This window comes from Brienomyrus brachyistius, chromosome 5 (assembly GCF_023856365.1).
Source record: "Brienomyrus brachyistius isolate T26 chromosome 5, BBRACH_0.4, whole genome shotgun sequence".
NCBI classification, from domain to species: domain Eukaryota; kingdom Metazoa; phylum Chordata; class Actinopteri; order Osteoglossiformes; family Mormyridae; genus Brienomyrus; species Brienomyrus brachyistius.
This window is the reverse complement of record NC_064537.1, coordinates 14,070,663-14,087,700: the sequence shown is the minus strand read 5'-3', so window position 1 is coordinate 14,087,700 and position 17,038 is coordinate 14,070,663. Positions and strand designations below refer to the sequence as shown.

The 17,038-nt window shown below is 43.8% G+C and overlaps 2 protein-coding genes across 6 annotated transcripts; one reads left to right on the top strand and one right to left on the bottom strand.

Moving 5' to 3' along the window:
* Positions 1 to 10,367: 10,367 nt before the first annotated feature.
* On the bottom strand, positions 10,368 to 15,519 carry eme1 (essential meiotic structure-specific endonuclease 1). 5 transcript variants are annotated; one of them, XM_049015308.1, is made up of 9 exons: positions 15,434 to 15,519; positions 14,215 to 14,972; positions 13,484 to 13,611; positions 13,178 to 13,267; positions 12,795 to 12,916; positions 12,252 to 12,390; positions 11,819 to 11,934; positions 11,433 to 11,622; positions 10,368 to 10,694 (listed from the first exon to the last, which is right to left on the bottom strand). In XM_049015308.1, exons 2-9 carry the CDS (start codon positions 14,942 to 14,944, stop codon positions 10,518 to 10,520), a joined length of 1,692 nt encoding a protein of 563 aa, XP_048871265.1. In that variant the 5' UTR covers positions 14,945 to 14,972; positions 15,434 to 15,519; the 3' UTR covers positions 10,368 to 10,517. The 5 variants fall into 5 exon arrangements, with proteins under 5 accessions (XP_048871265.1, XP_048871263.1, XP_048871264.1 ...); XM_049015306.1 differs by having other exon boundaries at positions 15,304 to 15,512; XM_049015307.1 differs by having other exon boundaries at positions 14,215 to 14,951; positions 15,308 to 15,512.
* Positions 15,462 to 16,687, top strand: mrpl27 (mitochondrial ribosomal protein L27). Its single transcript, XM_049015310.1, has 4 exons — positions 15,462 to 15,586; positions 15,807 to 15,935; positions 16,196 to 16,263; positions 16,349 to 16,687. The coding sequence occupies exons 1-4, from the start codon at positions 15,550 to 15,552 to the stop codon at positions 16,553 to 16,555; spliced, it is 441 nt and encodes a 146-aa protein (XP_048871267.1). The 5' UTR covers positions 15,462 to 15,549; the 3' UTR covers positions 16,556 to 16,687.
* The last annotated feature ends 351 nt before the right edge of the window (positions 16,688 to 17,038 follow it).

The window sequence follows — 17,038 nt, the reverse complement described above, 5'->3', positions numbered from 1 at the left end:
CTAAATTTCATTTGTAACTGAAGCATTTATAATATGAGCAGATTTATATATATATATATATATATATATATATATATATATATATATATATATATATATATTTACAGTAATTATTAGATACAAAAGGATTAGAGCGGGGGTTATTTTAACAATCCTATCAACTCATGTTAAATTTACTTTCCAAAGACCCCAAACATGCACAAAATCACACCAATATATATAAAATATGCATAAACAAAATGTCCCACAAGCAAATTGAGGAAGCACTTCAAGTTCAATGGTTGCCCCTATAATGGTCCATAAGACAAGTATGGTAATTGATAAAGAATTTCAACATTGCTCTATAACAAATTGGGTAAAAATGTTAAATTAGCATGAAGCCGAAACCCAGAAGGACGAAAGCAACATTACCCAGTTTAATGGTAGTACACCAACGGCTCCTTTGGATAATTACCTCATTATCTTCCTATCAATCTTTATTATATCTATCGAAAATTGAATAAATCCCAGAGTCTCCAAAACATAATGTTCGTTCCTTATCTCGTATTATTTACACGCATCAACATTAAATAACCTTGAAACCCATGATGGATGAAACGAAAACTCTGCCAGTGCTACTCAGTCATGTATAATGTTTCTAAGTTGAGGAGAGCTTTCACTGAAATGCTGAGCGTATGTGGGGGAAAAGTAAAAATAAAGACAGTTTAGTCTTCATTAAGCCTAAACCCAAATTTCAAAATGCAAACATAGCTTATCACAACGTTGTAAAATTCAAGAACTGTGTTTGCTAACATTTTCCTTTACTTCTACGTATGACATCCTGTCATTAGACTGTGAAACAAAATTACTGGTGAGATTTTCCACAATATGACCTTGTTCTGCATATTACAGTCAAACAATGAAAAAAAGCTTGCATAACTGCCCTAAATACAATGCTTATAAACCAGATAAAACTATATGAATACATCTATAGTCTTTTTCAAATGTAAGGTTGACAGTATCCCCATGATCACCTTAAACATCCAAAATAGCCTGGTGGCAGGAACGTAGCATATACAGCATGTGGACAAAAGTATTAAAACACTTGCCCATTGCACCTATTGGAGCTCTAATGACATTGCATTATAAATGCATAGACCTCAATATGGAGTTGGCCCCCTCTTTGAACCTATAATAGCTGCCACTCTTCTGTGAAGGCTTTCCACAAGATTTTGCAGTGTGTCTGTGGGAATTTTTGCTTATTCGTCTAGAAGAGCATTTGTGAGGTCAGGCACTGATGTCGGACGTGAAGGCCTGGCTCGCAATCTCTGTTCTAGTTCACCCCAAAATGTTTGATGGGGTTGGGGTCAGGGCTCTGTGGGCCAGTCAAATTCCTCCGCACAAAACTCACTCAACCATGTCTTTTTGGACCTTGCTTTGTGCACTGGGGCACAGTCATGCTGGGACAGAAAAGGGCCTTCCTTCCCCAAACTGTTCCCACAAAGCTGGAAGCATAGAATTGTCCATAATGTCTTATTATGCTGAAGCATTATGAGTTCCCTTCACAGCAACTATGGGGCCTACCTCAACCCCTGAAAAACAACCCCATACCATTATCCCTCCTCCACCAAACTTTACAGTTGGCACAATACAGTCAGGCAGGTAACGTTCTCCTGGCACCCGCCAAACCCAGACTCATCCATCAGACTGCGAGACAGAGAAGTGTGATTCGTCACTCCACAGAACACGTTTCCACGGCTCATGAATCCAGTGGTGATGTGCTTTACACCACTCCATCTGACACTTGGCTTTGCGCTTAGTGATATAAGGCTTCCATGCAGCTGCTCGGCCATGGAAGCCCATTCCATAAAGCTCCTGGTGCAGTTTTTATGCTGGGATTAATGCCAGAGAAAGTTTGGAAACTCTGCAGTTACTGAGTCAACAGAGCGTTAGTGACTGTTACACTCAACACTCGGCGACTCCGCTCTGCCACTTTGTGGCTGGGTTTCTGTTGTTCCTAAATTCTTCCTCTTCGCAATAGTACCACTTGCAGTTCACCATGTAATATCGAGCAGGGAAGGAATTTTACAAACTGACTCACTGCAAAAGTGGCATCCTATAAGAGTACCATGCTTGAATTCACTGAGCTCTTCAATGGCCAATTCTTTCACAAATGTCTGTAAAGCTACATAGCTAGGTGTTTGATTTTATACACCTGTGGCAACAGGTCTGAATGAAACACCGGAATTAAATTGTTAAGAAGTGTGTCCCAATAGTTTTGTCCACATAGTGTTCCAAAGTAAACAGAAGCATTTATTTAGAGTATCATGGTACCAAAGCACATATTCTACACAAATCCTCCTATACATCTGTATTACATTAGAAACATTAGAAACATTATAAACGTAATTCGTTTTCCTTTTATGAAAGTTAAATGACTAATTCTTAGTGAAGTGAACATGGGTTATAGGTAGCTGTGTAGTTTATATGCAGTTTATCTTACAATGCAGAGCATGACTGTTAGGGATTCTTCTAGTCACTGAAAGTCAGTGTGCTCCTGGACCCTCAGATTCTCAGTGCACCTGGGATTTCGCCAGTTCCTGGGGTGCTGCTCTAATTGGAGGTGTGTCTTCATTTTAACAGGAAGCCAGCTGACAGCTCTCAGAGCTCATTTTTGGAAAACACTCCTGCCGGTTCCATTTCCACAGTTTTAAACTTCATGCTTTTTCCTGCTCGGCAGCTCCTTTGGTTCGTCTACTCCTGGTTGTAAGCCGTTAAGCTCGCAAAATTTTTGCCACATTTGAAAGACTTTTCGCGAAGGACTTTTGAAAAGCTTTGATTCCCTGCCAAATAGTATTAAAATTCCCTTTCTGGAGAAGAAGAGGCTTACAGTGGAACCCTACCTCATGCCTTGGTCACATTTTCAATTTGTAAATATATCTAATATATTGTATAAAACGATACATACGAAATATATTTTATAAAAGGATAAACAGCATGGGGATTTTGGCGTAACTACAATGCGCCTTGCCTCCCATTTGACCTACTTAAAGATGCTCATGTTATCTCGGCCCAAGCTGGAATGCATATGTGTTACATTCCTCAGCTGGACCGAGGATAGTGCCGTCAGCACTCAGGAAAGACCTTGGTGCCAAACTCCTTAGGGAGGCACAGTTAGCATGAAGGCCCCTGGCTGATGGTGTAAGCAGAGAGCACCACCAGAGTCTGTGTTCTAAGCATCTGTATCCATGCATGAAGGCTGATATTCTGCATGGACAACAACATGCTAGTCCTTGGGAGTCCATGGATGGGGTTTGTGCTTGGGGGCCAGCTAGCTTGCACTGGGTATGAACAATGGTCTCCTCCTTGTGTGAAGAAACAAAAATATGTGCTGACGATAGTAACAGCCCTTTTTCCAATCTGACCTGGAAATATTTAATATGTTATCATCGTGCTAGTTTTCTTGGTGAAAAGGGTCCAGATACTCACCGACATCCCCTTTTCACCTAGGACCTAATGGAAAGATCTGTCAAGTTATTATTAACGCTATTAGTATAGCAGCAGAAGATAACCTGTTACAGCCAAGCGGAAGCTACACTCCTCTGAATGGATTACGACATTATAAATATAGTGGAAGTTATCTCTGGACCTAATACTTGAGAGCAACGATTTTACACAAAGAAAACTAACCTACTTGCCCCAGACACAGGGTTCTCTCTGTACCACATTCTCCTTTAGGATATCCCAGAATCCTTGGTAAAATTCAGTTTTGATTCTGTCTAAACTTTTTATTTAAAAATTCATCTTGGCAGTACTCAGTCCGGGGGATATGCTGTGCTTATCTTTGAAATCTCGATCAAGGCAGTCCGGAGAACAATCCATGAGAGCATTATGGACATTCATGACTGAAGTACCTGGACTTCTGCTGGACCTCTTCATATATCACAGCAGGTATCACGTATATCTTGTATCTTCTATAAGCCCCCAGATGTGTGCTCCAAAAGTAAAATTATCAAGGAGGTTTGAAGATGGCTTGCACTCCTTCAACCTCTTGAAGAAAGTTCATCTTCAATTAGTTAATAAAAATGGCATTCATTTCTAGGGAGTCTTGAGTTATAGCCTGTTTAATTTCTGACTGTTTTGTAAGCTATACACTATGTACTTAGATTGCTCTATACGGCCAAAAGTATATGGGCACCCCTCATAACTAGAAGAACTGACTGATTAAGTCACATCCATTGCTGACACACGTGTATAATAAAGCACACAGCCATGCAATCATCAACAACAAACACCCACACCAAAATGGATGACCTAAAGAAGAGGCTAATGACTTCCCTACTTCATACACCATCATAGGGTGCCATCCTTCAAGCTAGTCAGTTTGAATTTCTGCCCTGCTGTAGTTAGTCTGGTCAACTACAAATTAACTGAGAGGGAAGTGGACACGTCTGGTTTAGTTCAGTTGCAGTGGTGGGCCACACAAATTCACAGACAGCGACCTGATAACTCAACATCAATACCCAACCTGGATGAGAGCAAATCCCGCCAGAAATGTTCCAAAGTCAAATCGCACGCCTTCCCAGAAGAGTAGAGGCTATTACAGCAACAAAGAGTGACCACTTTCGTATGAAACCACTTGGTTTCAGATTGAGATGTTGGGCAAGCTGGTGTCCAAATACTTTCGACCATGCAGTGTATGTCAGACTGATAAACTGATAAAGAAAAAATTAAAATGGATTTGTTGAATCGGCTCAGTTGTTAATGTTTTACATTTATTTGACGGTTTTTGCCACCCACAACACTCAAGTTGTTTGTGGGCTTAATATTTATCCTTCTCTTCCTGTTCATATATTTTGAAAATGCTTCAGAAAACATAAATCACCGTCCCCTCTGCCTACAGCAACCAAAGACAGGAAGGTGGGAAGAAGATATCAGGCAAGGGCCTGTATTAACAAGGACGAAACTCCAGCAGCGGTAAGACTGCCTCCTGTGAGTAGGCCTTGGTAGCGAAACCTCGCCAAGAAGGAGCACGACACTGTCCACGCCCTTCCCAGCCTGTGCCAATCGACCGGTCCTCCATGGTGAAGATGGACTGGGGCTGACACTCCAAACCCCTGTCCAGAAGCAACATCTGCAAAGACAGATCAGGGTGTCGTTGCTGCAGGCATTGGTTCCTTCCCCAGTTACAATAAAGCAGAAAACGTGCTCAGGATCTATAGCTGGTAGAAACAGGAAAGGTGAAAAAAATTCTGGAAATAAAGAGAGTCTTTATTAAAAGGCTCGATGAAATATTTAGCTCAAGCAGGACTGAAGTATAGAGGCACCGGCAGGTAAATCTCTTTCTTCCTGGGAAGTCAGCTCCATGGGACCCTTCTTGTCCCCACAAAAACATACAGACACAGTACTGTGCTGTAATGAAAACGCAATAGAAACAAACAAAAAGAAGATGCACAGCTAATTTACATACTGTGCTCTTATTGCACTGTGTTATTGAATCAAAGTTTATGAAAACCAGGAAGATGGAACTTATTCCAAAAACAAAAAGCTTAATGGATATTGACAATTTATGAAGTTAAAGGCCATCTGTTATATAGACAGTATATGTAACATAGTAAGGTCAAGTAAGTGAATTCTGGTTTTGCTTTTCATTATTTTTCTTCTTGTTCCTAGAAAATCCCCACACAGCCACAGACCAATTATGCTCGCAGACACCGGGTGCTGAAAATAAATTTTAAGAAAAGCAAAACTGAATTATACCTTATATAATTATGAGGTTTTGGGCCATTCCGGAATGCATTCGTCATTTCCACTCCAAATCAGGGAATAGAACAGGAGTTGGAATTTAAACCTCCCTGAAATTCTAATTCCGTTCCAGTTCTGTTCCCCATAGTTTTTTTCCCAAACCCAACTCCAGATCCATTTCCAGATTTGTACTGGGATGGACGAATGCATTCCGTAACAGCCCCAACCCTGATAATTACATGAATGTCATACATGTCAGCTGTAGAGAGAGAAAGGTATAGCCCCAAGTGCAAGCCGTATGGGGTGGGGGTAGGGTTATAAAAAATAAATGCATAAATAAATTGGGGGAAAAAAGAAAGATGAAGGCTCTGTTGTAAAAGGGATGCATTCCATGTCAAGCAATACACTGATATTCATGGTACAGAATAAATATTATGATAGAAAACAACGTGTAGCTGCTCTGCTGTGAACTCTGTCAGCCGGTGGTGCAATACCCTGTACAGAAAAACTAAAAAAATACAGTTATATGTACAACTGCCAAAACTTTTCATTACATTGACCCTTTTTAGTTTAGTTTATTGAATGGAAACAGTGATAGATTAACTGTATGTTGTACGCAGATTATGGACGAAAATTATATCCATAAATGGTGAAAACATTTATATGTAACTATGCATTGACCAATGAGACAGTAATGCAGTACAGACTCTCATTGTGTCTCATTCTGGCATCAGGGGGAACTTTTTAACGAGGCACTATGTCAAGCCAGTGAAAAAAGACATGATGAATTGCACCTTCTGTCGCTCTTATGCTCCTATATCACACAGATCCTTTGTGCGAGTAAACTCCATGTTTTGTAGACAGCCACTGCTGCGGAGGTGACATCACTCTGTGGAGGTGAGAAAAATAACCACGCCGACCCAGGAAAAGCTAAGTCAGAGGACAGCAACCTTGGATGCTTGAAGTATGTTCCCTGTGGGAAATGTTACACTTCTTGGTTTATGACAGCGCAGTGAGTGAGGCAGTTCGTACGAAAGACGCACCCGAACACCGCCGTCGTAAAGGGCCAAATGCTACCCCAAACACCCCATTAATGAGCGAACGCCGATTGTGTGTCTGCGCCGTTCTTCCTGGTGAGCAGAGACGTGTGTATCTGGTACACCCCCTCCAAGTTTTTTTTTTTTTATTCTCTTATCAAAGACTATTCCCAATTTGTTTCTGCGGATCAAGCAATCTGGCAGAGCGCTGATCAGAATGTTAATAAAAAGCCCTTGAGGGCGATGGCGTGTTGTGAATATTGAACGAGGGCACTCCAGACGCTACGCTCACCTGGTGCCGGCACGCGGCGCGCGGGCTGCTACACAGGCTAACGCAGGCCGACGCAGGCTAACACAGGGCAAACCGGGGCTCCCGCCAATCCTAGCCGGTGAGATTGCATTTACCCCCCGTGCTTTGTGTTGGGTGCTTGTCAGGAGTGCTTAGTCAATAGAGGCGAGTGTTTTCGTTAAAGTAACACTGTTTTACTACAGATGGGGGAAAACGTACAACAGCAAACAGACGACAAATGTAAACTAGTTGCGTTTTGGAGCCACTTTAGTGGAGGCGACATGACTGAAGTGGACTTCCTGTGGAAAAAAAAGGGCTAGCTTAAAAAGATTGCCCTCCAGCATGTGATGTACAGAGATTGGCATGAATATTGGACTGACTTTTTTTTTTTTAAGCTTGAACAACGTGTGCGTGTGTTGCAACAAAACCCTTCAAGGGTGAGATAGAAACTAGAGCATAGGAAATTGAGACAAAGAGAGCAGGAGGAGAGAGTAGAACTGAATAAATGACAGAAAAGAGAATAGGGGGGAGGTACAGAAGGGCATATTTTGGAATGTTTCTGCACCAACATCCTCACCAAAAAGTGGTCAGGCCATCATTGCTCAGTGAATGTTATTCTCCCAAGCTGACTGCAGCTCAGCAAAACAAGACAGACCCTGTCAGTCAGGTGACCCTTAGGACTGTGTGTGTAAACACAAAGCATAAAGGGCATCCGGATATCTAACGGTTGCCCGGGCAGAAGAGCCACTAGAATCAGAATGTTCTGGAAAAAAAAGGCTACAGTTGGTGATGTTCTCCAGCAAGGTCTCCACACTCCCAGCGACTGGCACATAGATTTCTGCACAGATTCCAAAGCTAAGACACGAATACACACACATACACATGCAGACACCATATCTTCCCTCCAAGTCAAAACACATCGCAAAGCTTTACCGGCATTCTCAGATACCAAGCCGAATTTACTGAATAGAATATCAACAAAAATACATGCATAAATATGCATGTTTTTCCAGTGTACAAATAAGTGAGTAGTGGCGCATGGTTAGTCCCTTCTCTTTGGTGATTAATCATCAAGGTCTTTTTCTGTTATCTGTATGTATCGCAAGCATAAGCCTGTTTATTTAAAAGCCCCTGCACAGAGGAAAAATTGACAAGGAGATTGCATGTATGAATATACTTATACGTTTGCATGCAGCTCCATTATAAAAAGCCTTGGTTTCTACTTAAATAGGTTCTATTCCAGACCTTTTTACACACATTTTTAATTTTTCATTTTTAATGCCTTTACGTCTGGTATTTAAATTTCACATGCCATGCTCTTCATTTCAAACTAAATATACGAGCGTAAAACAAGTCTGCCCCCCTGTGGTTACTTTATAAACTCCAGCAGTACCCTAGTAATTCCTACCCACCCTCCCCCAAGCAAAAAAATTAGCTGTCCTCAGAACTGTAACAATGATCATTTACGCGGATTCTGATGCTGTTGGGCAGCACCGTGTAAAAATGAGGGGGCAACTGAGAAAGACCAGAGGCAGCTCGTGTCTAATGGAGGAAAACAAACACCATGCACCCACTTTCAACTCTGCTTCTGGAAATTTTCAAACATTTTTTCCATTGTCTGCAGGGGTATAAATACTAAGAATTTTCCCTGAAATGGCAGTAGGAAGAATTAGGGAGGTATGAAGAGGTATGAAGTACAGTGCTGAAAACATTCAGAATTGCCCTCATTTCAGCCTCAATTTTGCCCGAGCTGCTAAAAATCTTAATGCTTCGCTAAAGGCAGGCATATGGGAGGTGTCATTATTTATGATGTTTGATTTCGGAATGACATTGGAAGGCAGTGCTACACGGATTGGGGTGTTTTCTCAAATAGGTCGCAAAAGGCAACACTTCAGACCTCCTTTAGAAATACCAAACCGCAAATGGTACTGGCCCTTCAGTCTCTACTGCAGAAGCATCTGGAATTTGAATTCCTCCCTTCATAGAGCATTTCAGTTATTCTGATTCTGCGGGAGAGATGCGTCATTCGCTCAGAGACCGTGGCGTAGGCGCTTTTAAAATATTGATGCGTCCGAAGACATATACGTCATATTCAAAGCCCGTGCTGAACATCCTTGACGGATGAAATTTGAAGGACAACGAATAGGCCACCCACATTCTCCCTGGCCGTGCCTGCGCCCATTTACCGCGGCTCGCTCTGCCGACTGGCTTACGGCGCACTTTGAATGGGGGAGGGCGGAGTGAACCACTTAGCCCCAATTTCCCCCTACCCCGCTTCACTTACGGGGTGCAATAACGTGTCGCCCTCAGAAACACAGGCCTGATATGAGACTCATCTCTTAAGCACATTTAACGGCTCGTTACCCACCTTTTCATTCCAGCCGTACGGACCCTTCTTGGTCAGGTGCCACTTCGCTAATGTGTCGGAGATGAGCCGTAAGCAGCACACGTCTTAAATCAAAGGCCGCCGACGCTCGGCGGGAACAGAAACTGCTACATCACGGCTCGAGCGCGCGTGCCATCGTCGGGGGCGAGATGACCAGAGAATTGGGTACAGGGAAGAGAGATGTATTTTATTTTTGTGGCTAATGGCAGGGGAACTTGCATTTCTGGGCTGCTGGAAATGCACTGGGGAAAATTACAGAGGTGAATGGTAAGAGCTTGGACATCGCTGTAACAGATTGAAGGCTGTTTAAGGAAACTCACTGTAGAGGTTTCCCAACCAGACAGGCTACAGTGTACATCCAGGATTCAAAATAGACTAAGCTGACTGTGAAATAACAGGCTACCCGAATTCATGCCGAACGACAACACGCGCTCAAACAATAGCATGTAATATTTAAGAGCACAGACTACACTGGATGTTCTCAATGAGCAGAGAACAGCCAGATAATGCAAGAGTTAGGCATTTCTCAGTGGAATATTCCGGAATACTACATATGCCTGCGACAAGTGACTCAACAAACATGAGAATTGGATATCACCACTGTATTTATGTTATCAACGCAAGTTCTTTCTCCAAGACAGTTTCTTCTCATCTCCACTGTGAAGGGTCGAGAAACTAACAAGCCTTTGTTGTAACAGACAAAGCCACGTCTTTGCAATTTCAGAGAGAAAAAAACGGATGCAGAACAATGCACTGGAGGGGGGAAATAGAGTCCAGCTTTTCCCACTGAGAACTGCCGATTCAAGTGCATATACACAGCCAGACACATTCATGTTCTTGTTACAAAGAAAAACTGTTCTGAAGAGATTCAGTGTTTTAAATTACTGCTTTTGACAAACAGCAGTAAAACAAGTCAAATTAAACAACAGACTTTCAATAATATTCTTTAATAAAAAAATCAATGCAGAACAACAGAAAAATGCTACTTAAAAGGCCAGACGGCAGATTCAGCTGCACGTTTTTTACATTTATAATATCTGAAGCTCCTTGCTCTTCTCCCCTTCCAGGTATCCAGCTGCATTCAGCTCTTGGAGTCGAGAGTCTGATGGGGGTTTGATGATGTCATTAGCAGAAAGAGGCGCTTTGAGAGCTCTGGACCAACCCTGCGAGTCGTAGAGGTCACACCCTCCCCGCGGCGAATCAGCAGATCCGAAAGGAGGGACAGTTTCTCACGCTCGGAGCAGCACCTGGCATATGCCTGTAGGAATACACATGAACTGAGAACCTTTTCAAGGTCATCCAATGATACCCCAAACCCCAAACAGAATATTTACTACAGAGCACAGAGAACCATATCCTGTTACACAGAGAAGTTGAATAAAATACAGAAGATACTAAGTGAGTAAACATTTCCAAGTACATTATTGTCAGCATTTGTCTAGGGACCACACTGATTAATTGTCATGAAACATTCCTTATAAAGTTAATCAGAATCGTAAGGATTTTTTTTCCCTTAAAAAAAGGCCATTTTCCCTAACAGCACAGATCCGTGCTGACTTGCAGAAATGAATACTAAATACGATTCATTAGATTCCTATTGTTTTTCCCTGTGTGCACATTCGTCATCTGGCCTTGATATTTTTACTGGTATATTTGGTTTACTTACAATGAGGAGAGGAAAAGAAAAAAAAAACCACCTTCGGAGACACTTAGACAAAAACCCTGCAGTCCTTAACAGTAACATAACTGCAGTGAACTCGTGAAGGCTTTCAGAAATGATTTATGCACGTAGGCGGGACCCTGCATTGCTGTTCCTCCTCCTGTTATCACAGATTTTTGCATTTGCATATCTGTGCAAGCGGGTTCAGCATTTCGCAGGCATGCGCACACGCTCCGAGTATCTATTTGCATGCCTGAGCCAGTTGCCAATGGCCAGGATTTATTATATACACACACACACACACGCACACACACACGCAAGGGATGCTTGGTTCACCTGAGCCAGCAGCTGCGGGGAAGGGTAGGCGGCGAGGATGGCGTTGGCTATGTCTGGGCTGACCCGGTTCAGCTGCTGGATCTGCCGTCTCCACACCTGCAGCAGGCCCTTGCCGTCCCTGTCCACCCGCTGACCTCCCGCCCACTCGCTCTCCAGGCAGAAGCTGAAACCTGTCTGTTCCCGCTCCCGTCTGGAAAACGGAAGGGAACAAAAAAAAGCAAAAAGCACGGCATCCACGAGCGAATACATGCTGTCCAGCTAAGCCCCCGCTACACATTTCAAACAAATTCTGTCATTTCTAAAGGAAACCCAAAGGCCCGAGCTCAGCACCCCCCAGTACACCAATCGGCGCAGACTTGGACGTGTCACACGTGAAACCAGCTCACTTAAATGGTGCCTCTGCCACTGCTTTGGTTGACATGGCGATATAATCTGAGAAGTCCTTCCAGCTTGCCAGGAAGTGCACTTGGACCCCTGTGTGTAACTGCAGGTCCACCAGGGCCTGGAGATAGGAGGAAGGCGGATAAAGGAACGGATGATGGAGACAAGATTTAACAACAGCGCTATCAGAGATACCAATAACCAAGCACTAGCAGTTTATTTCATCAGCAATATCACAAGCTGCAGTGAACACAGGGCCCTGTCTCCTATTCTCTAGAGCAGGGTTTCCCAACCCAGTCCTCAGGGGCCACCAGACAGACCCATTTTTCCCCAACCCAGTCCTTGAGGACCCCCAGCTCCCATTAGGGGTCCCTAATAAAAGCATCATCCCTCAATTTTAAATCCTGCGCCGAGCCTAGCCAAAGAGAGCCAGCATACCTCCTCCAGAACAACACGAGAGATCTCCGGAAGCTTCTCTCCCGCCTCCTTCCGCTTCCTCGCTTTCCCGGGAGCAGCCACTGCTTCATTCCCCAGCACGGCCTTGCGGTACTTCCTCTGGCTCTGCGCCTTCTGTGACCTAAAGACAGAGAAAGGCACATCATGCCAGAGGATGCCAGCTGTTAAGCATGCCACCTACTGCTCTGCCACTGCACCAACTGGGTATCTGTGCTGTAGCAGTTTATCGCGATATGAAATGAGGAAGGGGGTGTCAGGAAGAACATTCTGGCAACTTTGTGTCAATTACACCTGTTCTTTTCCTCCTCCCGGTAATCCTGTTCTGATATACCCTGATGCCCACATCCAAAATAAATTTTAATTTTACTCTTGCTGTGTTGACACTGCCCCTACCTTGTCCATGGGAACTCTGCTCAGTGCCCTGTCCCCATGTGACATAGTTCTGGGTTCTCACAGCATTATACACGAAGGCACTACCAGTGTTTAAGGGACAGCAGGTTTGTGGAGATCGGCTCCCTCGCTCACCGGAAGTAGTCTTCTATGCCGACGACAGCCAGACTGGGCATTCGGCCTGCACTCTCAGCCAGGAGGCTGCTTGTCCATCCAGTCAGAGTCTGGCTATTGTCAAAAATGTCACCTCTCTGTTCCTGGCCACAAAGCGGAAAAGCAGATACAACTGTAATGATATGCAACGATATTCTCCATACCCACAAAATCGAATGATCAATATAATGTTAATATAAACATTTATTTGTATTTGTGAATGCCACAAGGCAATTTAAACAGGAGCAAAAGGCAACCTAAAAACATATGTGACACGAAACACAAGTGATTAATGTGACATTAATCAGTGCAGGCCATTCTATTGTCCTAGCATTAGCTTCAGTGCTACAACCCTATGGTCTTACCTGACTGTAGTTGCTGACCATTGTGATGAAATCACTGAGTGGCACATGAATCACCACATGGGATTCTGGAACACACCGTGCCTCGTCAATCTGCCAGTCAAATAACAAAGGGACTGAATAGCGCAGGAAGAAATATAGTAATTTACAAATAAACACCTATGTCCAAGTACAGTACAAGCTTCAGAAAAAAACAGTAGGAATGCAGACCGTTAAGTGCTTTGAATAACAGTGAAGCAGATGTATTAATGTATATGGTCTTAGTCAGGTCACGGGGTCTAGTTAATGTGTGCAATCAGCGGGACTAGCCTGTGATTCCGGTGCCCTCCTAGCCCATGTGATGCTTCTGGGAAGGGCCTGTCTCTCAATAGCACAACTGCAGCCCAGCGCCTGGAGTGATGTCAGGAGTGTCCCCCCACCCTCGAGCTGCAGCAGAGCTGTGGGGGAATAAAAAACACACAGAACAGGGCTATCTTAGTGATCTTTATCACATTTCAAGCCCAGTACTCCTCTGAACACGCTCTGCTTCAACGATCTTTGAGATACTCTGTAGCCCGATATCTATCCTAAGCAATTACTCAAAAGCTATTTAGAAAGTAAAAATAAATAAATAATAAGTTTAATGAGATACAGATTTATGGATGGAGCAACATGCAAAATATTGTCAGGCACTGAAAAATGGCCAATATGAATTTTTTTGTTTTAGCAGAACATTTAATGTCATCCTGAATATAACAAATCTAGCTCTCTCTTTGTTAAGACAGTCATCTCTCTAAAGAGGCCCGAAAGCTTTCCCAGTCAGCAGTGCACACTGGGCAGGTCATTTCAGGCTTTGCCACAGCATTTAAAAACAGGGGCCCGCCAAGTGTGAAATATACACCGGCAGGCCAAAAAAATTTCACTGAGTGAGTAGTGCTTAGTGTACCATTCAAGTAGTAAAATCACCATATGTGCTTCTGAGGTTACAGTCCTGGCGTGAAATATATACTGTCTACTGATTCTCTCTGCCTGTAGAGTTACATTCTTAAGGAAACGTTCACCTGGATCTACACACACCACCATGTGTTTGATACACTCTTCTGGCCGTAGAGCCTTAATAGCATCAGCGAATGCCTTCTTCTCAGCCCTCTGCCTCTCCAGCTCGAGTTTGCGCAGCCCCCGGACAGCCTGATTCTTCTCCCGGGCCTCCCTCCTCTTCAGGGCATCCTCCCTTGACGCCCTGATCTCTGTCGCACTGCGCTTGGCGGCCCCCCCTGCTGAAGAAGAGCCGCCAATGTTCGTCAGTGCTCTGGGTTCCTCCAGTGACCCGGGGGCTGAGGAGCCTACGGCGATCCGTGTGAAGTCCGGGGCTTTTCCGAATTCTTCGGAGCAGAGAGGGAGAGGGAAAGGGGCATGACGTTGGCTGGCTGAACCGGAGTCTGCTTTGGCTTGGTGCCGCAGAACTGAGCTGCCAGGCTGGCACACAGAGGCTTGGAGAGGCTGTGTCACAGCAGGGACAGATGACGTCGAGCCCCCCAGGCGCTGCTTTAGTCTTATAGCAAGGGGGACAGTAATCTCTTCTTCATCACTCCCACTGCTGATCATCACTACATCCCTGGGTTTGCCTCTGGGCTCTGGGCGGGAAGCGTGGGGCAGCGGAGCAGTAACATCCGTCTGCTTTGCTCGACCAAGATCTGACTGGTTAGGTCGGGGGTTCAGGAAGGCACAGCTGGGTAGGTCCTCCGTATCGCTGGAGTCGGTAGATTGGTCATCCAGTCTGCTGCCTCCCATGCCGATTCTGTCCAAAATTCAGCCAGTACTATGTGGAACAATTATACATCAACAAACAAGGTAAACATAAAAATATACTTTCTATAATCTGACATGTACTCATACTATACTTATATACTCATATACTGCCCAAAAATCCCGTTTTGCAACCTCCGGGAAAAAATACCATAAAAATTATGCAGTCAGCCTTGTTATCTGAAGTTGGACAGCTATATAGTACCATTCTGACTGGCTACTAACATTGATCCTATGAAATTAACGAGATCTGACTTATGAAAAACTCCCCTACTGAACTGTTAAGTCTCAGATGTAACATTAATTTTGTAAAATACGTTTTTGTTACCTACTTATCTACCTACCGACCTTATTCCGATATAGATAGAGATCAGTGATCTTCGGCAGTGCCACGAATACTCTCCACCTGGTCTTTTAAACTATCATCTATCCTCGTATTTTAGTAATATATTACAGTATTTCAGTAGTTTTTACCATCAGCCGGAGTACACGGGCGCTCCTTTAGATTGAATCGCCCGCGTTTGTTGCCCGGCACACGGCAGCTTGTACTTCCGGGTGAGGGGTCGGAGTGCGAGGCTGTGGAGCTCAGCATGGCCGCCCTGTCCTTCATGCTGCCGGCCAGAGCGGGTAACAAAATGCAGTGATTCAATGCAACAGTTCATGACGATCATGCTCATTTGCGGATTTATGTAGTTTTACTATGTATCTTCGTGCGTGCTTAGTTTTTACACTAATCTGACTAGCCTTCACGTGTTAAGTGCAGTATACTGTGTCTCCCTTACTTAGGGGAAGCATCAGCGTCTGACTTGCAGCCGTCGATTGTCTTTATTTTTCATCTTTATTTCAGGTGTCTTCGCACCGTGCTACAGCCCACTGGCGGTCTTTGCAAGGTTTGCTTCTAAGAAGTCGGGGGGAAGCAGCAAGAATTATGGATCGGGCAGTCCCGGTCGAAGATACGGATACAAGAAGATGGATGGTGCATTTTCTCCTCATTTTAAAAATTATTCCAGTTATAAGCGTACTGTCATGTATGGAAACTAACTCGTCTACGTTAGGTTACAACATGCAGTAATTTAATGGAAGTCAATATGGAAGACCTGCAAAATTAAATGAAGCTATACATTGTACAAAGCAAAAAAAGGAAATCAATTTGTTTAATTTCCGATACAGCTACATTAGCGAATTAGTCACAACGTAACCTGGTATACTATATGATGCCTTATTATCTTTGTACAGGAAGTTTTGTCCACGCCGGGAACATCCTCGCCACCCAGCGAGGCATCCGCTGGCATCCAGGAGCGCATGTAAGACATTTAACGTTTTTGTATTTTAAATTACTGTGGAGCTTGATGATCTGGATGTATAAATCCTGTGTCTGTTTATTCCAAGGTTGGAATCGGGACCAACAAAACATTGTATGCCCTCGAAGATGGCACTGTGAGATTCACCAAGGAGGTGTATATTCCCAGCCCTCGGAGCGTGGAAGCGGTCAAACTTATCCGAAAGCTCCCCAAGGGCGCGGTCCTCTACAAGACCTTCATCAACGTGGTGCCAGTCAAGCAAGAGGGGAAATTCAGACTTGTGGGAATGCTCTGAAAACGGACTCTAAATTCCTGTATGCCAGCTGGAGAGCTGTATGTATTTATTTTTATATTTGTCGGATGGCGTTGTCATTGGTTGACGAGTGCTAAATGCAGGTACTCCAATAAATCATTTTTCATGCTTTAAGCTTGTTTTATGTGGTTTTATAGCTCTTTAAAACTCTGGTAGAAAAAATTGACCAATTTCATAAAGTCATAATGTGTATTGTGGAATGCTGTTGTCATGAAGGGGTGTACTTGGTCTGCAGCAATGTTTGGGTTGGCGGCATGTGTCAGTGTAACATTCACGTGAATATGCCAGAATCCAATGCTTCCCAGCAGAACATTGCCCAGAGCATCACACTGCCTCTACCGGTATGCATTATTCCCATAATGCATCCTGGTACCATCCCTTCCCCAGCTAAACAATGCACACGCACCCAGCCATTCACATGATATATCAGAAAATGTGGCTCATCAGATCAGACCACCTTCTTCC

Coding starts and splice junctions, on each gene's coding strand:
- eme1 (XM_049015308.1), bottom strand. CDS start 14,944: ATGGGAGGCAGCAGACTGGATGACCAATCTACCGACTCCAGCGATACG. Junction 13,612..14,214: donor GGTGGTGTGTGTAGATCCAG/GTGAACGTTTCC, acceptor ATTCCCCCACAG/CTCTGCTGCAGCTCGAGGGT. Junction 12,917..13,177: donor TGGTCAGCAACTACAGTCAG/GTAAGACCATAG, acceptor CTTTGTGGCCAG/GAACAGAGAGGTGACATTTT.
- mrpl27 (XM_049015310.1), top strand. CDS start 15,550: ATGGCCGCCCTGTCCTTCATGCTGCCGGCCAGAGCGG. Junction 15,936..16,195: donor CGGATACAAGAAGATGGATG/GTGCATTTTCTC, acceptor ATCTTTGTACAG/GAAGTTTTGTCCACGCCGGG. Junction 16,264..16,348: donor GCTGGCATCCAGGAGCGCAT/GTAAGACATTTA, acceptor GTTTATTCCAAG/GTTGGAATCGGGACCAACAA.